The 27,137-nt window shown below is 44.3% G+C and overlaps 2 protein-coding genes across 3 annotated transcripts; both read left to right on the forward strand.

Annotated features, from left to right (window-relative positions):
- Positions 1-10: 10 nt before the first annotated feature.
- Positions 11-14,351, forward strand: LOC130198156 (SH3 domain-binding protein 5-like). The gene is made up of 10 exons (XM_056421257.1): positions 11-110; positions 2,226-2,293; positions 2,687-2,749; positions 5,352-5,480; positions 9,751-9,915; positions 10,714-10,844; positions 11,093-11,135; positions 11,974-12,190; positions 12,277-12,657; positions 13,362-14,351. Exons 1-10 carry the CDS (start codon positions 11-13, stop codon positions 13,502-13,504), a joined length of 1,440 nt encoding a protein of 479 aa, XP_056277232.1. The 3' UTR covers positions 13,505-14,351.
- Positions 14,352-19,343: 4,992 nt separating this feature from the next.
- LOC130196932 (digestive cysteine proteinase 2-like) lies at positions 19,344-27,055 on the forward strand. 2 transcript variants are annotated; one of them, XM_056419366.1, is made up of 11 exons: positions 19,344-19,439; positions 19,932-19,994; positions 20,081-20,173; positions 21,508-21,680; positions 22,255-22,504; positions 22,594-22,789; positions 24,584-24,777; positions 24,842-24,933; positions 25,517-25,678; positions 26,267-26,456; positions 26,541-27,055. In XM_056419366.1, the coding sequence occupies exons 1-11, from the start codon at positions 19,397-19,399 to the stop codon at positions 26,726-26,728; spliced, it is 1,644 nt and encodes a 547-aa protein (XP_056275341.1). In that variant the 5' UTR covers positions 19,344-19,396; the 3' UTR covers positions 26,729-27,055. The 2 variants fall into 2 exon arrangements, with proteins under 2 accessions (XP_056275341.1, XP_056275349.1); XM_056419374.1 differs by having other exon boundaries at positions 19,347-19,439; positions 19,935-19,994.
- Positions 27,056-27,137: the final 82 nt, after the last annotated feature.

Genomic DNA, 27,137 nt, shown 5'->3' on the forward strand with positions numbered 1-27,137 from the left:
AAAAACCGCGATGACGAGCAGTGGAGCGGGGCCGCCGTCCATGTGTGCGGCGCTGCAGCCCATAGGCCGGCGCAGCTGTCTCACACTGCAGGCGGAACCACTGGCTGCCGGTGATACCGGTGCAGCCTGCAGGGTTGTATTACCTTTTAAATTAATTTTACATTATGCATTAGTCCTGCAGGAGCTGCAGGGGAATCATCGAGATATAGTGTATGCACCGCTGTGTGTGTGTATGGGCACTATAGCGTCATCATTAATTAATACATGAGGACTAAATAAAGATACTACCTTAATATGTGTCAATATATATATATGTGTGTGTGTGTATATATATATATATATATATATATATGGGGGAAATAGTCTTTCAGTGAAACTGTATAGATATGTATATATATATGTATATATATATACATATATATATACAGTTTTACTGAAAGACTATTTCCCCCCAATCACAAATAATAAAAAACATCATATCCTCATAATGTAGGCGTGGTTTTACTTCCTACGGATGAGTCGACCTAAACTTTAAACTCCAGTTGTTTAGTAATATCTATAATGTTGTTGTTTTTTAACAAAAAAAATTACTAATAAAATTGCACAAGATCAACTAACTAGAAAGACCTGAGGACCTCTCATGACGTCATCATCATGGAAGATGTCTACCAAGCGGCTGACCTTCGACCTTGTGCTTGGAATTTTTTTTGTTTTTGTCCAACTACTATTTCCATGGTCTGTAATTTACTATTCTGTTCAGATCGTGAATATATAGAAATATAACATCAATAATATGAATAAAGCTGTAAAATGTTATATTTTGACCAAAAAACCTTGTTATGTGTCTTTACATAATAAACAGCAATACCTAACTAATTAAACCACGATACAGCTTTAACGTATTCATTTCCCAAATACTTAAACTTTAATTCTAAAATATGTATCGAACTAGCTCTGAAACCAGCTTTAATGACCTCCCACCGACGCCATACTGGAAACCACTGGTTTAATTATACATTACAGGATTTACAGGAAAGCAGCCTCCAGTCCTCCGACCATTACCCTCCCTGGCCACTAGAGGGCGAGTGAACCCAACGCAATCAAGTTCGCCTTTAAACCTCAATAAGACCGGAACATATGATTGTGTGTCCTGCCAAAATAAAAGCGTAATTTGGCGGAATGTAGATGGATTTTGGGGGAAAAACTTGAATCAAGTAAATTAAAGTTAGAGACCATTATATAAATAGTGCTAGTACACTGCAAAATAAAGTCACATCTTAACGGCTTATTTTCAATTTGGGTTCAATGAAAAAGTATTAAAACAGTTATTAGGCGTTATTTAAGTTGTTAATACATTTTATTAATGACATACAAAATGAATTGGACATAAAAATCAGTGGCCGTAGTGGATCAAAGTCAAACAAGTAAGAAAACAAATGGAAGAAACGAAATGTGGGAACATGAAATAAGCTAAAATAAAATAAAAACAAACAAACACAAAGATACAGAGACTAGTGGAAAATAAAGTAATAGGGCCTACAAAAATAAGGTGTCACTTTCTGTCAAAGTCCAACATTGTGATATATGTGGGCGAGAATGGTCTAATAATAATAATAATAATAATAATAATAATAATAATAATAATAATAATAATATTAGATAGCTCCGAAACTTTTCTGCCGCGCCATCTTGTCGAGGGTTGTTTGACACGTCATCAACATATTACTCACACATTGATATCATATTCTTCCCACTCTGCCATAAAAAGCGTTTGACTTTTATTTTGAAAATGTTATACCGGAAGTCGTCGTGCGGCTCATTATAGTGACCTTACTACTTTCTTTTTCCACAGTGTTTTCTGCTGCCTATCCCCGAGGTTGTGATCTTCCCCACAGTGCGCGTGCCGGATCTCCCCGCGGTCAGGCGCGCTCCTCGGTCTGCACACAGCGGACTCCTCATGCTCCTCTCCTCCTCTCCTCCTCTGCTCCTCTACTCCTCTGCTCCTCTGAAAGCGTCATAAAAGGAAGAAGCCTGAAGCATGCGCCGGACTCCGAGTAGAGGTTAGAGAGGACGGTCGCCCCCGCTGCTACTGCGCGGGGTCGCGCTTTTGTTTGCAGACCCACATCTTTTCTTTCCCCCCCCCCCCCCCTCCACCAAAAAGAAAATCAGATAACCTGAAAATGGATCCGTTACAAAATGGGAATACTTGTGAGGAGGACTCGCAGTGTGCCAAAGAAGAAGAAGAGAAGAGGAAGAAGAGGAGGAATTAGAAGAAGTGGATCCAAGAATCCAGGTGGGATAAAAAAATGTAAAAAATTATATCCAGATGTGTTTATAAGTAAAATTGACATTGAGACAGAAATATGAAGCATGAGAGTCAAGTTATGTGGAATATTGTCAACCTCACATTCAGTGCACATGTATAGTGTTTTAAAGTACACACACACACACACACACACACACACACACTAAAGGGACACGCCATGGGAAATGTGAAATATTACTACTTTATGATATTTATGCTACGAACAGCATTTCACTACATTATTTACTGTGCATGACATTTAGAAAATTGTCATTCATTCTTAGAAATGATGTATGTGTCCCTTTAACACTTCCTGTCGACACACACACACACACACACACACACAGTTTCCATAAATGCCATCATGTTTTCTGTAAACAGGGAGAACTGGAGAAGCTGAACCAGTCCACCGATGACATCAACCGCTGGGAGAGCGAGCTGGAGGTAAGACGAAGACCAGCAGCCACCGACACGACTGGCATTATCATCATTACCCCTCCCCCTCCTCCTCCCACACACACACACACACACACACACACACACACACACACTCACTTCCAGTCATGACTGAGCTGAAACACCCTGCCTCGAGGAGTCATGAAGTCTCACTTTCAAGACTCAAAATCTCTCTCTAAACAAGAGAGAAATCCTGTGAGATTATTCACCGGGCCTTGAAGGGGTCCTCCTCCCCCGGCAGCGAGGTCGGCCCATAGAGACGGTTTCCACGGAGAAGTCTGGTCGGAGATGGACGTTTTCTAAATGCGGGAGCTGGAAAAAAACGTGGAAAAACTGAAGCGGCGGGCCGTCACTCGTCCTTAATAACATGCGACAAAGAGGCGCGGCTGGGATCTGAATTAAATATAGTGATTTGGAACAGCACATTGTTGGAGCCATCTCACTCCCAAGTGCTTCAGCTTCCATGAAAAACACATTTGACTTTTTTAAAAGCTGAGCAAAAGGCAGCGAGGATAACGGCGTGAAGATGGACGTGAGTGAAGCGCTTTAAAGAAGATTTTAAACGCTTACTAGAAAGATTACTGTTCAGCAGGAGTCAGAACATTCCAGAGGAAGGCCGTGTTATTCTCCTCCTCCTCCGAGGAGGCCCCCTCTGTTTCTCATTAAACCTTCACTCGATGCCACAAATGTAACCACAGACTAAGACACACACACACACACACACACACACATCTACATGTTGGTAGCATTGTTGTGTTTTTCAGATAAACTCTGGATCATTCTTATAAGTTCCAGCTCATGTTCACTCCTCTGGTGGGAAGGATTTAATGTCCGTTTGCAGGGTTTGGTTTTGTTTGGGGATATTTTGAGCGTCATCGATATATATAATATATGTAAAAACATAAACAACAACAAGGGGATTCTTCATGAGGTGAAATAAAGTTTGGGGAGCAGGGTCTGGAGCTGATTAAGGACTCTGTGTGTGTGTGTGTGTGTGTGTGTGTGTGTGTGTGTGTGTGTGTGTGTGTGTGTGTGTGTGTGTGTGTGTGTGTGTGTGTGTGTGTGTGTGTGTGTACAGTAGATTCAGGGGCCTCGGGGTTAAAGCCGAGCTCACAGACGAGGCTCTGACAACGTGCACGGTCAACCTCTCGTGGAAGAGAGTGAATTACTATATATATATATATATATATATGCTGCGTCACCGTCTTCTTGCAGGAACAGGAAGTCGGGGAAATGTAACGACGTCACGGGAAGTGCACTTCCTGTGGCGCCCTATCCCACACATGCAGACACAGACACATGCAGACACAGACGCATGCCTACACAGACACATGCAGACACAGACGCATGCATATGCATGTAGACGCATACATGCAGACGAATGCATACACATGCAGACGCATGTAGACACATACAGGCACATGCAGATGCATGACTACATATGCAGATACATGCAGACACATGTAGGCACATGCAGATGCATGCATGCCTATGCAGACACATGTAGATGCATGCAGACGCATGTAGACACATACAGGAGCATGCAGACACAGACACATGCCGACGCATGCAGACGCAGACGCACACTCAGTAACCCGGCCATGTGGATTAGGAGATGAATAACAGGTCTACTGTCCCCGTGCCACCTGAGGCTTTATGCCACTGAAATGTGCATGAAGACACACACACACACACACACACACAAACTCACATGAACACAAATGTTGCCAATTTCGCAATAACAGTTCTCCCAACGTGATTTAACCGCCGAAGAATGTGCGCTCGACCGCGCCGAGGAGCACAAACCTCGAGCTGCGCTCTGTGTCCGGCTGATGGTTTAGTGATGACTCCAATTAGAGGAGCTGGAGGAGGTGGAGAAGCTGGAGGAGGTGGAGGAGCTGGAGGAGGTGGAGGAGGTGCTTATGGAGGCGCCGGGCGACAAATTGATCGGCGCCGGCAGGACAGCACACGCCGCGAGGGCCAGCCGACTCGTGGCTGAAGCTTAAAACATTAGAATGAGATGTGGGATTTGCTTCTGAAATCTAAAATTGTTGAAAATGTGACGAGTTTCTGAGCGTAGTACTGATTGGTCGATGATGCGCTCATAACCCCCCCCCCCCTCCATCATATTATTATTGCCTTTCTCAGAATCAGAATCAGAAACAGTTTTTTTTATTAATTTACACACACACACAATTTTTTTGGCGGTAGACTTCATTAACATGAGAAAATACAGCGTTGTGTTGAGGAATTGAAATTAAAAAGTATAATATCTGAACAAATGACGTGTAACGGGACCATTAAAAAAAAAAAAAAAAAAAATAAGAATATGCACTGAAATTGTTCAAACGTTGAGAAAACTTGTGCCGAGTAAGAATTCATATACAAGATTGTATTTACATTTTTTCTAGATGAATTTGCAGTGGACTTAAAAAATAAAGTCAGTATTATAAAGTGTTTAGAGACCAAAAATGGTGTCAATAATTCCCTCATATATTATCTTATAATGTCATAGCCACTTTATTAAATGTAGTGAACAATATCAAGTCTGTGTGTGTGTGTCTGTGTGTGTGTCTGTGTGTGTGTGTAGGACTGCCGTCAGCGGTTCCGCGCGGTGCTGGTGGAGGCGACGGTGAAGCTGGACGAGCAGGTGAAGAGGATCGGGCGAGCCGTGGACGACTCCAAGCCATACTGGGAGGCCCGCAAAATAGCAAGACAGGTAACACACACACACACACACACACACACTTGTGAGGATTACTGAAGTTCAAAGGAGCTCAGCTAAAGAAAGCTACAGTCATGTGACACCTATTTTAAAACTCAGTCACACCTCCGTGTCCTGAACGAGTCACAGACACGACGCGGAGGAGCTGCAGTGAACTGGGTGTCGGCCGCGTCCTTCACCAATAAAGCGCCGAGGCTGCGATCTGATTGGGCAGCGGCAGAAATTTAGAGTCAAGCGCCCCCCTCTGCTCAGCCAATGAGGAAGAAGCTTGTGAGTCATTAATCAGAAGGATGACATTTGTGTCATAGCTGAGCTCTCAAACTGAAATAGATGTACGTGTGTGTGTGTCTGTGTGTGTGTGTGTCTGTGTGTGTTTGTCTGTGTGTGTTTGAATGTGTGTGTCTGTGTCTGTGTGTGTGTGTGTGTGTGTGTGTGTGTGTGTGTGTCCTTGCTTATCTGTTTCTATATGACAAACTACTGGGAGGTTTTGCATTTTGATGGGACCAGCTTTCACGTGAAAAGATCCAAAGCCTTCCTTAGCTTGGTGTGTGTGTGATGTGTGTGTGTGTGTGTGTGTGTGTGTGTGTGTGTGTGTGTGTGTGACCAGTGGGATTAAACAGAGTAAAGCCGATGAATCCCCTAAACTGGCAAATTGTCTGGTCATGATTTATGGATGAATATTTAATATTTAATAAATGACCTACTTTAAAGGGATTCAAACATTTAGCCTCACTGACCTCCCCACACACACACACACACACACACACACACACACACACACACACACACGCACATAATCAAGTCCCATCCCCCTCTTGTTTATCCTTCTACATTCCACCAAACTGGGGTGCGGTGTGAAGGAATTTGCCTTTACCGCCCCATCTTTTGTCCTTTTTACCTCAGCACCACTGCTTGCCTGTCTGCCTGCCTGTCTGTCTGCCTGTCTGTCTGCCTGTCTGTCTGTCTGCCTGTCTGTCTGCCTGCCTGTCTGTCTGTCTGCCTGTATGTCTGTCTGCCTGTCTGCCTGCCTGTCTGTCTGCCTGTCTGTCTGTCTGCCTGCCTGTCTGTCTGTCTGTCTGTCTGCCTGTATGTCTGTCTGTCTGCCTGTCTGTCTGTCTGCCTGTATGTCTGTCTGGCTACCTGCCTGCTAGTCTGTCTGCTTGCCTGTCTGTATGACTTTCTGTCTACATGTCTTGTCTGTCTGTCTGCATGTCTATCTCTATGTCTGTATGCCTGTCTGCCTATCTGTCTGTCTCTCTGTCTGCTTGCCTGTCTGTCTTTACGTCTATATGCATGTTTGTCTGTCTAGATGTCTGCCTGTCTGTCTGTCTGTCTGCCTGCCTCCTGTACCTCTCTCTCTCTGTTTCATCTCCATCTCTCACCTCCAGAAAACTCTAAACGGGTTAAATGTGAAGGCGAAGGCGTCAGAGAGACGGCGGTCTCGGTCGCGTTTACGAGGCGTGGCGGCGCCTCAGAACACTTTGCGCTCCGTCAGCCGGCGGCCACGGAGATAACGGCGGAGCGCGTCCTCCACCTTTGGACGCGTGTTACTCACAACGAGGCTGGCGCTCGCCGTCGGTCGGCTCGGCGTGGCGTCTCCGTCCAGGGAGTCACGGTCACTTCTGGGGGACTTATTATTCAATCTCCCAACTCAACAAAAGCAATTGATGGATGGTGTTAAAGTTCCTTCTCTAGTCCTTACTCATGGCGTCTCCTCCATCAAATGTCCATCATCGTCCTTCTGTCTCCCCCCCCCCCCCCCCCATCATGACCCATTTCCCAGGCTCAGAGGAGAGAGAGAGAGGGGGGGGGGGGCAGTCAAACCATCATATCACTCTTATCTCGCCACTCCCTCCTTCTATCTCGCTCTCTCGGAGGGACCTTGTCAAACCATCAGAGCCTTTATCGGAAACATGGCCGACGGTGTCAGGGGGGGGTCATGTCACAGAAAGCCAGGGGGAAAAAAACGTGTGAGAACTACGCTGACCTTTCAGGAGCGGTTAAAGCCGATTAATGTGCAATGTGTCGCTCACTTCCCTAAAACTCTGTGGACATTTTTAAAAATGTAAGCGCAATATTATTATTTTTACGTCAATTTTTACGGAATTTCACAGTTTTATGGGCTTTTCACACCTGTAGTTTGGTTTTGTGTGCAGAACCCTGACATAAGGCCCATTAGAACAGTATTTTGGTTCCACTCGTATTATACAGTCGGTACGGTTTAATGTGTTAAATCCAGAAAATTTCCGTCGCCACGCCGTTTTTGGAAAATAATTAAACAATTTCATTGCGGCTTGGGTGAAGTTCTCTTTCCCGTCGTCTTTTGCTTTTTTGAGAAAACACATTTGGATTTCAAACAATCCATGTAGAAATATAAGAGTTTAAACATGAATATGAGGCTTATTGTCACCGTTAAAATGGCCATTCAGCTGCAACAATAGGAAAACAATCATCCATTCAAAATGCTCAAGGGCAGAAAGACAAACCAGAGCTGTGCCCGTCGGGGTGTACGGTCACATCAGCGTGAACACACACACAATGAGTGATTCAGCTGGAAGGGAAACGTGACCCATTAAACTGCCGCTGTGTACGACATGTTCCTCGACCCTGTGGAGCATTTACAGGACCTGAGGGAGCGTAGCGGTGATGTTGCGTAACATCTCAGACGCACGCAAAATCACACGCCAGACATCCGAGAGCAGAGCGGTCCCCCGACGTGTCTGCAGGGACCTTTTCCACGACTTTAAACCACTTTAAGACGTGTGTTCTTTATGATTGATATGTAAGTCAGTAAAGTTTATTACCTTCGCATTGAAAATGCGGAAGGTTATGTTTTGATCGCCGTGTATTTATTTATTCATTTGTATGCGTGTTCCTCGCATAACTCAAAAAGTATTGAACCGAATCGCATGAAATTTGGTGGGATGATTGGTTATTATCCGGGGACCATTTAATTAGATTTTGGGATCGATCGGGTCAAGGTCAAGATCATGAAAAGGTCAAACGCTTCTTTTTACCATAGCGCGGTCAATTTCTATCCAATTGGCATGCAACTAATGCCAAAATGTTCATAATTCAATGCCCAATCTTGTGATATGCGAAGGTATGCGCTCTACCAAGTGCCCGTTCTAGTTTATTTATTGCACTTATCACGGACAAAGTGTCACAAAGTGCAAGATAGTAGTCAATTAAAACAATTTGGCAACAACAGGGGCCAAAACACGTCGACAGTTAAAAGAGTTTCAAAATAAAAAAAGGTGCAATAATATAAATAAACAGAGAAGATAAAAATTCAGGCAATATAATATTTAAATTAACCAAATGCCAGTGTACGCAGGTAGTTTAAATGCTACTATTGAATCTATTGAATATGTAGAAGCAGAGCGTTCCCAAAACATGTCAACAGTTAAAAGAGTTTAAAAATAAAAGATGGTGCAATAAAATAAATTATCAGAGGAGATAAAAAGCAGCATATAATATTTAAATTAACCAAATGTAGGTACTTTAAATTATATTATTGAATCTGTTGAATATGTAGGAGCAGAGCATTCCCAAAACATGTCATTATGATGTCAATGTGTATACATTTATATTTAACAGCCCCAGATAAATTCTATACTGTGTCTTGGAACAACTTCGTCTGGAAACATAAAAAAATTATGCCTTTTAATATACTTTTCACCAGAGAGTTAAAGCATGTGGGACTCCTCATCTCCAAGATGAAAGATCCTAATTAAATTTTTAAAAATCACCCAGATAATCCAATTTTCTTTATCCCTCCTCTTCTCTTTTTCTTCTCTAACCGCTCAGTACTCCGCCAACACGTTGACCTTTTTAAAGTCACGCCTGTCTGAGCGGCTCCAGAAGAGTCCGGCTTGACGGGATGAATCCTCCCATTGACCGCCGCCGTGGGCGAGGAGGAGCCCACCGACGGCGTGTCAGCTTTACTTAGTGACAAAGCTCCTGTGTGTCCACTGGATGAAGGCGGGGTTGTCCCTGTGTCATAATGAATCGAGCGTGGTTGTTCTCGGGGGGTAAATATAGGTCACAGGACACACAGACACACACTGGAAGCAGCGCTTACACACGTGAGAACAACGGCTGCGAGAAATTTGTGTAAAATTAATGTCACACCGCTACGATTTAAGCCCTCCGTCAGCTTTTTTCTCTCAGAGAACCCTATTTTTAGGCGAGGAAACCCCGTGGCTCCCTCACACGTGGTGTTACGAGGCCTGATCACTGATTCTTCCCGTCGGTCCTCAAGGCCCAGGTCGAAGCCCAGAAGGCCACTCAGGAGTTCCAGCGGGCGGTCGAGATCCTGCGGGCGGCCAAGGAGACCATCGCCCTGGCCGAGGAGCGGCTGCTGGAGGAGGACAGCCGGCAGTTCGACTCCGCCTGGCAGGAGATGCTCAACCACGCCACCAAGAGGGTACGAGCGTGACGCAGGGCGGCTGAGAAACACACGAGGGTCGAAGCGCGGTGAAAGTGAAAATGACGATTGTGGCGGCTGGGGCGCCGTTAGGCTCAGCTGTGGAGGGGGTTGGGGGAACAGGTGCCGGGAAGAGGCCAAATTGGCCTCAGCTGATTAGTTTCTCTAATGTATGAGCTCAGAAACTTTTTATTGCCATGTATATTTACATATACATGGAATGTGTTACGGCGGGTGGTGCAATAGGCAATGACATTAAGAACAATAAACACAGTGCGATAATTAAATATATAAATCTAAGAATGAGGTAAAGTGCACAGACGGGCAGGTTTCAGAAATGTAACAAGTGTGAGTGTATTTAAGGTGAATAATTATGTGTATTTAAGGTGAATAATTCTGTGCATTTAAATGTTTAAGTGTATTTAAGGTGAATAATTATGTGTATTTAAGATGAATAATTATGTGCATTTAAATGTGTTTAAGGTGAATAATTATGTGTGTTTAAGTGTATTTAAGGTGAATAATTATGTGTATTTAAGTTTATTTAAGTGTGTTTAAATGAAGAATTAAGTGAAATGCAGGGGCGTGACCAGAAGGAAATGTCCTGGGGGATAGAGTCAGCACAGGGATGGAGGCACAAGAGAGAGAGAGAGATTTTACGAAATATCGTCCTCGCGCGCTCGTCCTTTGGATGAACCTACACGTGACAGGCGAGAGCCCGTTGCAGCGATCGCACCTGGTGCGTTCGAGCTCCCGCTTGCTCTCCGTGATCCAGCGAACGCCTCTCGCCGGTTTCAGGTGATGGAGGCCGAGCAGGCGAGGACGAGCGGCGAGGCCGAGCACAAGAAGACGGCGGCCGATTACAACTCCTGCGTCGGCCGCATGAGGCAGCTGGAGAAGAAACACAAGCGCTCCATCAACAAATCCAGGTCAGTGGCTCTTGTCTCCGCTCTGAATGAGTCCTCTCTCTCTCCCCCCCCCCCCCTCGCTGTGTGGGAAAGCAGCTAACTCGATGTGATCCGATGCGGTCCAGATGTTTCATGCGCTGGCTGTGCAGTGGTGGGGTGTGTTCCATTTGTATGAGCCAAGGAATGTGAGCGTTACTCCTCCAGTGACGGTTGGCATGGTTTCTCTCTCTCAGTTTTTCTTCCTTTTTTTAATTTCCCTCCCCCTGCAGGCCGTATTTTGAACTGAAAGCCAAGTATTATCTACAGCTCGAGGTACGTATGTTAACAGTCAGAAGCACTGGATATTATGCATTAAAAATACTTATAATAACTTTCATTAACTCATAGTTTTTAATATGTCAAATACTTTATGCCATCACGAGTAATGACGGTTAATGAGCTGAACTGTGACCATTTTAAACATTGTACAAAAAGATGCTCCATAACGAAGCTCCGCCAATATTTTTAAAAGCTAGAGAGATACTTTAATTAATCCTGCAAAGGGGAGATTGTTTTGCTACAGCAGCATTTATACATATAAGTAAAGCAATATTAAATGTGAAAATGCACAATATATACCCACAAAAATTGAATAATATGAACTGGCAAAAATAATAGTGCAAAAATATAACCCAAAAAACTGTAACGGTGTGATAGTAAGTGATTTATTATAACAACTTATAGCAGTGAGAATGAAATATACACTTCCTGTCCTTTTACCAGACGCCATTATGACGCGTTGGTATCCCACCACCTCGTTGGGAAGTGTGGGGGTGGGGTCTCTAATTGGCCTCGGCTGCTGGTTGATAATCAGCCAGCAGCCGAGGCCAATTAGAGACCCCACCCCCACACACCTCCACAGCTGCCACAGTTATATTAGCAGAAAGATATGATATATATTATATATATTTTGGACAAGGAGTCATAATCTGTGTTCAGGTTCACTTCCCATCGAGGTTACGAGCGTCCAAGAGGTTGTAAGAAGTTTTAAAACCCCACTTGACAAACTGTATTTAGCTCATATCTCGATTACATCATCCCGCCTCACGGGGCGGCGTTGTGTTCACTGAAGAAAGAAAAAATCCAATAATTTTCTTTAAAATCCTCTCAGCAACTCAAGCGCCACGTGGATGAGCGTCAGGCCAAACTTTTGGCCGCGAAGGCCGACTACCGCGCCACGTTGCGCAACCTGGAGGGCATCTCCGAAGAGATCCACGCCCAGCGGCGCTCCCTCGCCATGGGCGCCCGGGAGCAGGGCGTCGGGGCGGAGGGGGACGGGCCCGACGAGGACATCGCCAGCTTCACCATGGAGTCCGACGGCCTGTCGAGTGAGTGCGGCCGTACGCAGCCTCGTTATTCATTGTGTGTGTGTGTTTAATGTGGATACCTGTATGTGTGTGTGTGTGTGTTCCAGTGGTGTCCGTCTCAATCGATGAAGAGGGCAGTCACGGCAGCAGCTCAGAGGAGGAGACCAACCCTCACGCCGCCGCCTCCTCCCCCCGAGCCATGCCCTCCTCTCCATCACCATCATCACCACCCTCCTCCTCCTCCTCCTCGAAACCTTCCACCTCTGCCTCCACCCCCTTGGACATGCCCTCCTCCTCCTCCTCTCCTCCCTCCCCCTCCTCGTGCCTCTCCTCCTCGCCCTCTGAACTCTCCTCCTCCGGCCCCGGTGGGCAGGAGTCGGCGAGCCCCTGCGGCCCCGGTGACCCGGACCCGGTGTGGGGTTCTCCTCTCCTGGGCCCTCGGAGCCGGTGCAGCGGAGCTTCTTCTCCAGACTGCGACCAGGAGAGAGGTGTGTGTGTGTGTGTGTGTGTTTCACATCAGTGTGTACGCGCATGTCGCCCTGCTTCATCTTATATGTTAAGATTGTTTCGATTTTTACTTGCTTTAAAAGTTTAAAGTAAATACAATTTTTCTTTGAGATCATTAACAATTGTCCTTATTAGCAGTGTAATTACTTAACAGAGGTCTTGGAAGATGTATTTATTTATTATTTATTGAAAAGATCAACGCTACCAGATCCAAAATCTTAGTAACACACAGATTTGAGATTGATATCAACATTATTTTTTGTATTGAGACAAGAAAAATGATGAAATTCTTTTTAATGCAAAATTAAATAAGGTGAAATACACTGAAATGTGTGATTGGTAAATATTATAAATATCAGATATCAATGCTTCATTTCAGGCATTATAAATGTTGTTTTTTTAGTATCTTTATTGTTAATTAGCACCAAAAAAAGAGTTTTAAGACCATGTGAGACGTGTATCATGAGTTTAAATAACTTACACAGTATATTTGCTGAAAGCATTAATAATAAAAGTTAAGCTAAAAAAAGATGTGTCCAATACAACAAAACCAATATTTTACATTTCAACGACTCTTAAAAGTATTTATTCTGAAGCGGTCCACTGGAAGCGGCTGTGTCGGGTCCAGTCTCTGGCGTTCCATTGGTCGACTCTCAGTCACATGACCTCGTTCTGTGTGTTGCAGGTGACCGAGCGGAGGGAGCGGAGGCGGCGCTGCACGCCGGTTTGAACAAGTTGACCTCGACCGCGGCTCAAAAACAAAAAGACGAGGATGAACAAGACCTCCGCGTCGGCTCAGCCACGCTGCTCCTCAACGGCGTCTCATAAACCTCGACTTCAGGATGAAGAGCTAAATCTACACCCACCCCCCCCCCCACGCTCAAAGCAACCTGCCACCACGTCTCCGTACTGTCTTAACCTCAAGCGGTGTCCTACTAGAAGGTGCTATATACATCGTTTTCAAGTCAATTGTGAGCCTGTTGTGTAAAATAAGAGCAGGGACCAGGAGGACCGGCCCGTGTCGGCGTCATTACCGCGAGCGTTATTCAAAAGACAGCGTTCCTCGTAGATCTCACGTCTCGCCAGTGCTAAGTGGGTTTTTCGTGCCATTGAGCGGATTTCTACTAGCTCCGCCTCTTTCGTCTCTTTTAGGTTCTCTAGAGGCCGTGAAACTTTACAAAAATGGTGTAACCCGTCTACGGCTTTGATGTAATGTGTCAAAATGAGTGTCAAAAACACACATATATTATATATTGACGTCAATATTCAACAGTGAGCCTCTTGAAGCAAGACGTCGAACGAGGGGTCGTTCCTCGACTGGCGAGCTCCGCTTTTAGCTCCTAAATGTTGGGTTTCGGAGGGAGTAATTGTGGAGGAGGAACGAGGAGCGCAAGCAGGCCTCCCTGCAGATGGACCGAGTGGTCTTTCCTTTGGATTTGTGAATGAGTGAATGGACGAGTGCTGCTCTCCATCCGAGGAGGTTGGAGATTGAGCACGTTTGAGTGTGTGTGTTGTGTTTTTTGGGGAAGGACTCAAATACTAAACATGTAGGACAAATATTCTATATTTATACTCCTGTATTCTTGTATATGAACAGTGGTTTGTGGTCACTTTTTTTTATTGTTTAACAAACAAAAAAAGCAATAAATGTGCTACACTCAACAGATTATTCTTATATCGGTTTTCAAATTTTTATTTTAGCACTTAAGGTTATAGATTTAAATATTGTTCATCGAAGCCTCTTTTCAAACGAGCAGAATTATACTTTGAAATGTATTTATATTATATATATATGTTTATATATATTTTATATATATATTATTATTATATAAATATATATACAGTATATATATATTATAATATATCAATACAGATATTATATATATATATATATATATTATCATTCCACTTTTAAACAGGATAATGTGGAATAAGACAAGTATTAGTGAAGATATGACGTTGAACAGTTCAAGTGACTCGAGGTCGGCAGTCTGAAAAATATCTGAGGGACTTTAATTGCAAGTTAAACATTTTCTCACGACGACGGTTATCAAATTAAACATTTACTCAGCGAATTGGCATGTTTTCACAAAATGTCAAACTATCGAGACCTCGTCAGCAGGAACACTGAACACTGAATTACTGTCATGAGGGCCATATCTTCAGGAATTAAGTTGCTCCTGAAGTAGAGCCAAGAATTCCTCAAACACTCGTCAACACTTGTTTTGATCGGCCTCGAGCATGAAATCTGTATCCGTCATGATAGGAATTATGACTCAAGTTTAAGGATTTAGTGCTTCCATGTCACTGGGATCAGTGAATGCGCTGCAATGGGACAACAGTGTGATGACCCTTCTCATCATCAAGGGGTCTGCATCTTAAGGATCTTCTTCACAGAACCCATCAGCATGTCCCACTCTTCACCCCTTCATTGATTTGAGAAAGATTGCAATTTCCCGCCATTGTTTTCCTCTCTTGTAATTGCTGTTGAGCTGAAGAGCGACAGTAAAAGGAATCTGTTGATGCTCCTTGGATGTGGATTGCTCTTTGCTGAACACCAAAACAGATCCAACTCCAACAACCAGAGCGTGCAGGCTCATCTGGAGGAACGCTTGAGGTAAATCTGCCACCTGCTGGTGACTTGGAGCTGGTGCAGTCGCCAAACAGCCGACAACACATGGACAGGATTCTCCTCACACCTCGTCCATAGCATGTTGCTACGACCACACCACGGTGCACCTGTTGAAGGAATAATGTCATATTTTCCCAATATGGCTGGATGTTTAGATTCTTCAGGTTTTGCTGCTTCATACATATCATGCATCGCATATTTTCATTTGTATGCTCCTTGAATTTCCAAATAAATTTACACACAGCCTGGGCGCCGGCCCCAGGTCCCTGTGTCCCGTCGCCGGCTCCATTTTCACGTGTCCCGTCGCCGGGTCCATTTCCATGTGTCCCGTCGCCGGCCCCAGTTCCCCGTGTCCCGTCGCCGGCCCCAGGTCCCTGTGTCCCGTCGCCGGCCCCAGGTCCCTGTGTCCCGTCGCCGGCTCCATTTTCACGTGTCCCGTCGCCGGGTCCATTTCCATGTGTCCCGTCGCCGGCCCCAGTTCCCAGTGTCCCGTCGCCGGCCCCAGTTCCCAGTGTCCCGTCGCCGGCCCCAGTTCCCAGTGTCCCGTCGCCGGCCCCAGTTCCCAGTGTCCCGTCGCCGGCCCCAGGTCCCCGTGTCCCGTCGCCGGCCCCAGGTCCCTGTGTCCCGTCGCCGGCCCCAGTTCCCAGTGTCCCGTCGCCGGCCCCAGGTCCCCGTGTCCCGTCGCCGGCCCCAGGTCCCAGTGTCCCGTCGCCGGCCCCAGGTCCCCGTGTTCCGTCGCCGGCCCCAGTTCCCAGTGTCCCGTCGCCGGCCCCAGTTCCCCGTGTCCCGTCGCCGGCCCCAGGTCCCCGTGTCCCGTCGCCGGCCCCAGTTCCCAGTGTCCCGTCGCCGGCCCCAGTTCCCCGTGTCCCGTCGCTGGCCCCAGGTCCCCGTGTCCCGTCGCCGGCCCCAGTTCCCAGTGTCCCGTCGCCGGCCCCAGTTCCCAGTGTCCCGTCGCCGGCCCCAGTTCCCAGTGTCCCGTCGCCGGCCCCAGTTCCCCGTGTCCCGTCGCCGGCCCCAGTTCCCCGTGTCCCGTCGCCGGCCCCAGTTCCCCGTGTCCCGTCGCCGGCCCCAGGTCCCCGTGTCCCGTCGCCTGCCCCAGGTCCCCGTCGCCGGCCCCAGTTCCCAGTGTCCCGTCGCGGGCCCCATTTTCACGTGTCCCGTCGCCAGCCCGGCCGGGAAGCACGAAGCACGGAGAACCTCTAGTTCCCCCTGTCCCGTCTCTGTCCTGGCCGGGAAGCACGAAGCACGAAGCACGGGGAACCTCTAGTTCCCCCTGTCCCGTCTCCCTCCCGGCCGGGAAGCACGAAGCACGAAGCACGGGGAACCTCTAGTTCCCCCTGTCCCGTCTCCGTCCCGGCCGACTCCTCTCCCATCTCTGTCCCGGCCGGAAAGCACAAAGCACGGGGAACCTCTAGTTCCCCCTGTCCTGTCTCCGTCCCGGCCGACTCTAGTGGCTCCTGGCCCGTCTCCGTCCCGTTTTTGGCATTTGGGTACAATCTCTCTCTGGCTACGACAACCTGACACATTGGCTACCAGAGCCTGGGAGTCTTCCCATAACATCACTTATTTCACATGCCGTCATTCACACACTGTTGGAGCAGGGGTCGGCCGGGGCAACACATCCAATGAATAAAGAAAAGATGGGAGGGGGCGGTTTATCCTTTACGAAACCAGCGAAAAAAACGACTAGTCCATCTCTTCGGCTTTGGGGACTTCAGGGACTGCAATTCTATCTGGATTTTCACATTTTCCTTTGTTGTGATCTCTACATCAATTTTATGTGTCTGCAATAACTCCTCCTGCTTTCCTGCTTTAATCTGCTCCCCGTCAAACACGCTCCTTTCAATCTCGATCATGTGCGATACTATGGCGTCAGAGTGGCATTGAATGACCTTGACCTTTTGCTGTTTTTTGTTCTGCTCCTGGACTTCATGTTCCAGGGCTTCCCATGTCTCCCCTTGGTGAATTTGTGCAAAGCTGACATTGACTTTGAGCTGACATTTTTTTGCGTGGACAGTTTCATTTTCCATTACACGCTGGAAAGTGCACAATTTCTCCTGGGCCTCCTGTAGTTCTTCTTCCAGGACCTTGACCTTATGCTGTTCTTCGTTTAGCTCCTGGACTTTTTGTTCCAGGGCTTCATGTTGCGACTCCTTTTCTTGTATCACCTCATGATGAACTTGTTCCAAAACTTCGAGCTGGAGCTGAGCATTTTTTTTGTGGACAGTTTCATTTTCCATTACGCGCTGGAAAATGCACAATTTCTCCTGGGCCTCCTCTAGTTCTTCTTCCAGGGCTTTGTTTAGTTGTTCAATATAACTGTAGTCTGGGCTTAAGTTGTGTTCAAGTTCTTGTTGAACAACCTGGTGCTCCTCAAGCCGTTTTTGACAAGCCACATTATTTTGCAACAAGGCCTTCTCTCCACCAAGCTCTTCCATTTCTTCGTGACACCTCTCAAGGTTATGTGTCATGGCCTCAATACACACCTTTCTCTTGAACTGTTCGAGTTCTTTTTCCAGCTCCCCATTTCGTTTGTGTACGGACTGGTTTTCTTGCCCCAACTCATTAAATATTTGTTCATATTTTTTGACTTGTTGCTTACAGTTCCTGAACAATTGATCTTGTTCCAGAAGATTTGGATTTTCTTCTTCATCAAGCAACATCATTACATTATCACCACACTGCTCTTTCTTTAATTTTTTGAGAGCAAATTCATATTGAAACCTCCGGTCCATGTGGAGAATTTCCATTTGCAAGTCAATGTTTTTCTTCTTCAAAGACTTGTTTTCTACATTCAATCTGTGTGAATTCAGCTGAGCGACTTCCAGGTCCTGCAGACTTGTCTGCTGCTGCTCAGTGATCATTTTCAGCTTTTCTACCTGTTTGTGCAAAGTATCTATCTCCCCTTTATACTCTTTATTATGTTTGTCTCTGACAATGCTTTGATGTCTAAAGAAATGAACGTCATCGGTGAGGGTCATTTCTTTGGTGCGATAATTCTCGTTCTGAAGTTGAAGCACCTTTTTTTTCAAGCTCCTTGAGTACTTACAAGTAGACTCAAAGTCCTTGAGTTCTTTACGCATTTGCTCATTCTCTTGCTGTAAATCTGCGACCATTGTGCGGAGTGCGATCTGGTTGATCTGTGCATGATTGAGGTCCACATCTACAGCCTCCACAGGCGTAGTATTCTTCTCCCAAAAATTAAACATTTCTGTTTCTCCCTGTCAACACAATATGTCTTTTCTCAAAAAAGAATTGTGTTATTGATCTCGGATGATATTGTGCAAATATTAAATATGCAGGTTATATTACTATTAGCTGTATTATAATACTTGCAGGTAATATGTATCCAGTGTGTGGAGAGTGAACAGGTTTGAGGGAGCCAATGAATCCGTGAGCCCTAATATAGAGGAGAGTGTGGCTTTGATGCTTTTGACGTCACCAATGTTAAAAAACTACAAAGGAACATTCTTAGTGGGCGTGGCTACGCTCAGCGAGAAACCACACGTCACCAGTACGTCACATGACACACGGAGTTTACTTCCTGCTTCGCTCTTTAGGCTTTTTGGCTTTCTCTAACGGACAGCGCCCTCTAGTGGCGTTAGTGGTGATCAGACCACATCTTTCCCACTAGGTTACATATATGACGGAGGGGGGGCGGGATATATATATAAAATGGTATAATGGTTTCTTTATAAACAGCCAGTTCCTTCTTCCCGTATCCAGTCAAATCCAAGGACAATATGTAAGAGGACTCTTTTAATAAAATGTGTTTCAGTTTGAGTAACTTAATACGAACATTTATTTTTATCAGACTTAAAATAAACAGTCAACAAGGACCTAAAAGTGTCTCCGTTAGTATAACGTGTCCACACAGGTCATTTAGTCATATGACATAAATCACATGATCCCTCATTTTAAAAAAAGAAAAAAACTCGACCCCTCGCCTCTGATTGGCGGGTTCTCTCCGCCGCCGCGCTCTGATTGGTTGAGACACGACGTAAATACGCTTGTCCTACGGAAGCCTTTGTTTTTTTGGCTGAGCTTGAGTCGCGTGAGCTACTGTCGCTGCTGACCTGTCGCCCACGATGCGTTGGTTCACCGCAGCTGCCCTCCTGTGCGCCGTCACAGGTAAGCGACGCGTTTTTAAGACGGCATTGCGTGTCCATTTAGCTCAATTACAAGCGACAATAACTAACGAATGTGTGTTTATGCTCACTGTGGCTCGGGTTGCAGACATACAATAACAACAGTAGTGGAGAGAATTTACTAATATTTTATTATATTGCAAACTTTATTGACAAGACTGTAGCTTTTTGTCATAAGCCCTTCTGGATGTATCGTTGTTCACACTGTGGGCAGTACATTTTGTTCAAATGTGTGTAGCTTAATAGTTAGATTTCCCTATAACATGACTCGTAATTGGCTTCTGTTGCTTGTCTCCTATGGAATATGTTAATAATCTAGTGTTTACTATATGACCACATCTGTCGTGCAGCTGTTTGCTTTGACAGTCAGATGTTGACACACTTGGAGCAAATGTCCAAGGTCCGACAAGTAAAGTAAGTCAACAAGAAGAGTGTAAAGCCCCAATTCAGCACTATTCTGTTTATTGTCCTTCAGCAGCTGCAGAAGGAAAAGCCGTCCCTTCCCCTCCATCGTTTGGGAACAGCTATCACGTCAAAGGTGAATTAATGCAACATTCAATGACACATCAGGACCTCTTTCTTTTTTCTTCTGCAGAATTGATTGTTTCCCCTTTTGCGTCGCAGGACTGATCTCGTTGCCCTACGCCGAGATCAAGGAACCGTTTGAGGCCTGGTTCGACCTCGCGGCAAAGTCCAGCCGAATAGACTACTACCATGGTGAGAACACTGACCCTGTGGTTCCCCTGCTCGGCTGGATTAATTACATTACATGTCATTTAGCTGACTCTTTTATCCAAAGAGACTTACAATAAGAGCATCAACCATGAGTACTAACTCGGAACAACAAGAATCAAGAAAGTAATATTTCTTAAAGAAAGCCAAACTACCATAAGTAATAACATAAGTAAGTGTTTCAGTAAGCACTTCAAGTGGCACTGAAGTGCTATAATATGTTTTTATTCAATGTTTAATGATGTGAAACTGAGTACTCTACATGAACAAAGAGAATAAGCATTGTGGAGGAACTTATTGTTGCCTCATGTGACAGACTCGTGACTTCAGTCATGTGGTCAAGCAGAGTTTGACCTTTTGTCTTTTTGTATCTTCACCAAGCTCAGGAAGTAACATTTATATTTAAATTTCTCAGTCATGAGTGGTAGTGTTCACTTTTTTTAATTTATTGGACCTAATGAATGACTGAGCTGCAGCATACATGGTAGCATACAGGACTGTCTCAGAAAATTAGAATATTGTGATAAAGTTCTTTATTTTCTGTAATGCAATTAAAAAAACAAAAATGTCATGCATTCTGATTTCATACAAATCACTATGAAATTATTGCCTTTCTTTTTATTATTTAAATTTATGGATTATGCTTAAGAAAACTCAAATATCCTATCTCTAAATATTAGATGATGAAAAAAAAACTACTAGAAAAGGGTAAAAAATCAAAATCCTGTATAAATCTTTTTTTTTACTTGGTGAGGAAATATCAAATTTTTTTGAGATATTTTTTTTTTTTTTTTTATAAGTGTAAGCCAATCATAAATAAAAAAAAAAAAAAAAAATTCATTTATTTTATATGAGTCAGAAAAATATATTTTGTTTTTTTTTTTTTTTTTTTTTTAATAACAAAAAAAATAAAGAACTTTATCACAATATTCTAATTTTCTGAGACAGTCCTGTATAGGGTGAAATATACACACTATTGCCAGTAGCTGCTCTGATGTAACCAGAGCCAGCTGTGCTCTGTTTATAAATGATAATTATGTCTAGACAATTAAAGAAAAACATAATCAGACAAACGGAAAAAGTATCTGAACGTGCACTGAAAATTATGTTTTAACTTGTAATGCAAAATATTGATATTTTAATAAGAATTATTCACGCTTGAACATTTTATTTTATCTCAAATATTATAATAATTGTATAGGTGTAAATAAAGCCGTTGGAGCAGGTACAGTAACGTGTGGCTTCATGAAATTGCACGCCGAGGTTAATTAAAGGAGCTAATAATAACATCATGAATGTCTTTTATTGGTCATCAACAGGCCAGGTGTCCACCTACCAGCTGGGGGCGGAGCTGCCGTGGGGCGCGTCCTATAAAATCACACCTGAGACCACGGAGACGCAGCAGAACGTGATTAAGTGTTTCCAGGTCAACGGGACGAAGGGGGAAGCGGTCTCTTCGCAGGCGGCGCTGCCCGACGTTCAGGGCTTCCAGGTAGTATTTCCACATGATAACATAGTTATTAAATTTGATTGACATTGGCGTGAGGGAGCTTTAAGCTCCAGTATGCATAATGTAGGAGGCGACTTCATCCCAAAGGAATTTATTGTGTTGGAGACAGAAAAATCAAAACAAAAAAATAATTTAAATGATTTTTTATTTAATACTCATTGTATCAGTAGTAATACTTACACATGTGCAAAATAGAATGGCACGAGCAGTAAGAAACAATTTCTACAATAATTTAGCTAAATATAAAAATTACAGCAGAGTAAAAATAGTGCACAAGTTGTGATGCTAACATGAGTCCCAAATAGAAACATACAATGGAAATTATTGTGCATGACATAGAAAAATAATAAAATCTTTAATTGTACATGATACTGAAATGATAAAAGTAATATTGCACATGATCTGGAGCGGTCCATCCTCCAAAATGGCAGGAATTATACCTTTTTTGGGGCAGTTAATAGAAAATGTGGTTAAAATGTCCTAAATAATTTAACATCGTTTCACATTTAATCTGACTATTTAATTATTTCTTTCAAAATGTCGCTCTGCCTCGTAGTTCCTGAGGATGGAGTACTTCGAAGGTTCCCTGTGTGAAGTCTGGCAGAACGTGACCACCGTGGGCTACAAGAAGAACACCTACACGCTGTGGGTGACCCGGGCGGAGAGCGGCGGCGAGCCGGCCACCGCCCTCCATTACGAGATGCTGGGCTACAACACGCTGCTGGGCTCTCACTACGACAAATACCTGGTGGACTACAAAGAGTTCAGCGCTCACGTGGACCCCAAAGTCTTCTCTCTGCCTGAAGGTCTGTGCTCCGCTCGTGGGATGTCGCCACGTTTTAAGATCCAAGTCAGGTGATTTTATTTTTTTCCCTTCATTTATTTGCTCCTACAGGGATGAGCTGCGAAGGGTTTCCTGGTCCGGGCGTGGAGCACCACATGCTGGCCAATCCCATGAAGGATCTCATCCACACCTCGGCGGCGGGCCACTCGCAGCGCATCTTCGACCACTTCAAGGACAAGTTTCAGCGTCGCTACGGCGACGAAAGGGAACACGAGAAACGGGAATACGTTTTTGTTCATAACCTCCGGTAAGAGGAACTTTAAACACCGATGATTGGCGCCGCTGCGGCGTTACCATCGATTGCTTAAAAAAAAAAAATGTGTACTTGCATTTTTTTATTTGTTTAGATATATTAACATTAGTGCTGTGAAAAATAACGCGTTAACTCAGTTAATTCAATTACAGGTTTAACTAGTTATTTATTTTTAACGCATTTAACGCATGCGCAGAATGAGCTTCCAATCCATCTGTTGTTGGACGTCGGGACGAAAAAAAAGTCACTTGCAAAATGAGCTTGCAATACACCACTTCAATCTGAACTCTGTCCGCTCTCATGCAGACAGTCTGTTCATCGGTAATGATCCTTCCGCAGGTTCACCTACGGAAACCTTGTTACGACTTTTACTTCCTGTAGATCAGGGGTCTCAACACGTCGATGGCGACCTGCCAGTCGATCGCGGCGTAGTGTCGGTAGATCGCGTGACATTAAACAGATTGGCCCGCCCCTGACATGTTCTCTATAGCACGTCTTTGTTCTTTTATTAAACTAAACGTCTGTTGTTGATCGTATCTCCACAGCAGCATGTCATTTCTGTCTCTTCGCGTTGCGTTAACACTTATCGATCTCCGTCTCGCGCGCCACAGAGCTCCGTGCGCGCGCATCGGGACCAAGCAAAAAAAAGTCACTTGTCAATCTGTCCACCTGTCCGGGCCGGTGAGGTTTCAGCTTTGCAGCGGTGTCCCCGCCGTCCCTTTCATCACGGCCCAGTTCATGAAGAAAACCCACAGTCAGTTTGCCTCAGCAGCTGCTAGAGGAAGACTAGAGGCCTTTAGATTGTATCATGGTGGAGTTAATGATTGACAAACAAGAGAAAAATGTTCTGTTTAACCCTCCTGTTACCTTTACATTTACTAACATATTTTACTCTCGGGGTCAATTTGACCCCAGCAATTAAAACCTCCAGAAAATTATTAGAATTAATATTGCTTCCCAAGTTTAAGTGTGAGGTACTTTATGTTTGTTTGTTGACTACCTAAATAGCCCTTTAAATAAATAAAAAAGTTGATATGTCTTATATGTTTGACACAGTGAAAAACAGCCTGGGGTCAAATTGACCCCAAAGAACACCGACATTAAACATTGAATGGGGTCAAATTGACCCGAAAGGTAACAGGAGGGTTAAACATTCTGTTTAGGATGAAGATGTATTAATGTTCCATATGGAAGAAAACTGCTAAATAACTGCTGAGTTGCAGCACCATTGTATAGAAGAATATATAAATGTATATATCCGTCTTTTGTCATAAATCTCTATGTTCTCACAAAATATACCGAGAATATCGGTAATATGTGATTAATCATGATTAATCCACAAAAACCTGTGATTAACCCGATTAAAAATGTTGATCGTTTCACAGCCCTAAATAACATCAAACAAATACAAAAATGTGAGACATAAACATAACTAAATTAAATAAAATGGGGCAACATTTATATATATATTTTTTTTAAATACTGCACAGACTTTGATATGTTTGCAGTTCTGCTAATTATTTCATTTTTTTTTTTCTTAAAAAACAAAATCCTACAAAAATAAAGACTGGGCAGGAAATAATATATTCCTAGATCGCATAACAACAGAATTATCAGAATATATGAGTATGATAAACGGGTCACAAAATGATATATATTTAATCTATATATCTCTCAAATGATAAAAACGCGTTTAAAAAAAACCCTGGCACCCCATCGAGAGCTTTTCTTGAAGGTGCTTAGCAGTTCATCGTAGCTCTCCATCCGACAACTGTCTTGCTCCTGTAGGTACGTCCACTCCAAGAACAGAGCAGGGCTGCCCTTCGCTCTGGCTCTGAACTCTCTGTCGGACCGAACCATGTCGGAGCTGACCACCATGAGGGGAAGGAAACGAGGGAAGAGCCCAAACCGAGGGCTCCCTTTCCCCTTAAAGAATTACGAACAGGTGACGGTGCCCGAGTCACTCGACTGGAGGCTTTACGGTACGTATAAATCACACAAAGGTGCATCTTCCCATGTCCCAGTCTTTAAACTCGGCTCTTTCAGGTGCCGTGACCCCCGTGAAGGACCAGGCCATCTGCGGCTCCTGCTGGAGCTTTGCCACCATTGGAGCAGTAGAGGGTGCTCTCTTCCTAAAAGTGAGATTAAAAATGACGCTTCACATTACAGTGTTTTTTTATAACTGAGGGGGTGCGGCCACTTCCTTGTGCTCTGTGACGTCACAGATGTTCAGCATGGGGGTTCATCTGGTCACGTTTTGGTAGATTTGCATTGCGGTTGTGTGTTTTGATATTATTGGGTGAAGTGTAAGATGTGATTTTGATGATCCCTGTAGGGCTGTTGAGGCAAATTAAATAGAAATTAAGAATGTAATATAGATGCAGGAGTGAAAAAATTAGGCACATTTAAGGTGATAAGAGTCAAACATCAGTAGAACGGCACAAAATAAATGCCACCAATTTGATATTTAAAGTTGAAATGGCCGGCGTAAACTATACATATGATATATTCTTATACATTTGCATCTGATACTCTGTATTTCAGATGCAGGTAAATACTTCATGACCGCACAGTTTGCCTAGCAACCTGCAGACGACAACAGAAAGAATAAAGTTGAAAAATTAATTATAAGCCGTTCAGTCCCAATCCGTCAATGTTTTTCTGCACTTCAGAGCATTTCTCCGGTTACTGATCCCATTTCTTTTGTCTCTTGCCTTTCAGACCGGCTCCCTGCAGGTTCTGTCTCAGCAGATGCTCGTCGACTGCTCCTGGGGTTTCGGCAACAACGGCTGTGACGGAGGGGAGGAGTGGCGAGGGTACGAGTGGATCATGAAACACGGAGGCATCGCCTCCACGGAAACCTACGGAGCCTACATGGGAATGGTGAGACGATGGTGTGAAACCTGTAAAGCCAGCCGGTGACGTTCTGGATTTTTTTTGTATCCATAACAAATGTATTTAACTAAAATATCCATATGTTTAGTTGTTTAAGACTGACTATAAATTAAATGGCACTGCATCAAGCACAAGAGACATTTCCAGATCGGTCAACATTGCATTCTTTCAAGAGAGATGGTTTCGGGGCCTGCTGCACTACAGGGTGTTCACTATTTTTTGTTATTATTCAGTCAATCATTGTAATAAAATGCAATATTCTATATAATATACACAACTGAAATACTGAGAAGGTAGAAGCAAAAATGCTTATATATTCCTATCCTAAATTAATATAATCAGATAATTTATATAAAGTGTGTGTATATGTATATATAAACATATATATATATAAACATAAACAAATAGATTGAGTAATTCTTTTGAAAACCAAAAATGAGTTGACATATCCATTTAATTTTTTTCCATAATTGGACTCCTACAATAGAAATGCATCTTTTAATCTCTTTTTTTTTTTAGCTTTTTGTACAGTAAACTTACAAAACTAAACTATTTACCCCCCACCCCCCTGAACAGAATGGATTTTGCCACATTAACACGTCCCAGCTCGTCGCACCGATCCAGAGCTACACCAACGTGACCTCGGGCGACGGCGAGGCCCTCAAGCTGGCGCTCTTTAAAAACGGGCCCGTGGCCGTCAACATCGACGCCGCGCACCGCTCGTTCGTGTTCTACAGCCACGGCGTCTACTACGAGCCGGCCTGTGGTACGTTGGCCTCCCCGCCCGCGCTCACTTTTCACACCGCAGAGACGGTCTTTCTTACTCCCCACGCGTCTTGTGCTTTTCCAGGCAACACCGTGGACGACTTGGATCACGCCGTGCTGGCGGTGGGATACGGCACGCTGAGCGGCGAGCCGTACTGGCTGGTGAAGAACTCGTGGTCCACGTACTGGGGCAACGACGGCTACGTCCTGATGTCGATGAAGGACAACAACTGTGGCGTCGCCACTGACGCCACATACGTCACACTGGCGTAGCTTCGCCCCTTTTCCATGATGTTTAAATGACTGTTAATGTTGTGTGTGTGTGTGACGTCAAACTGCTGCTGGGTGTGAATGTGTTGCTGTTGACTGGAGTCGTGTGAATTAAGACACTCACACAGAACAAGCCTCATCTAAAAAAATGTGATTTTATGATCCTAGTGTTGACTCGTTTATTGCTCGTGGCTGAAGTGCCTTTTCAGTTGTGTAACAGAACATTTTGTGATGTATTTCCACTTGGCCTTATGCTTTATAATTTATGTTTTGGATCCAAATGCACTCTCATGTAATCGATACAATAAAAATGATTTTTCTTCAGTGACACCTTGTGGTTATCTAAAATTCATTCATGCTGTGGAGAAACATTTGTTTGCAATAAGTGATTTTTTTTTTAAAGAATAAAATA

This window comes from Pseudoliparis swirei, chromosome 1 (assembly GCF_029220125.1).
Source record: "Pseudoliparis swirei isolate HS2019 ecotype Mariana Trench chromosome 1, NWPU_hadal_v1, whole genome shotgun sequence".
Classification (NCBI taxonomy): Eukaryota; Metazoa; Chordata; class Actinopteri; order Perciformes; family Liparidae; genus Pseudoliparis; species Pseudoliparis swirei.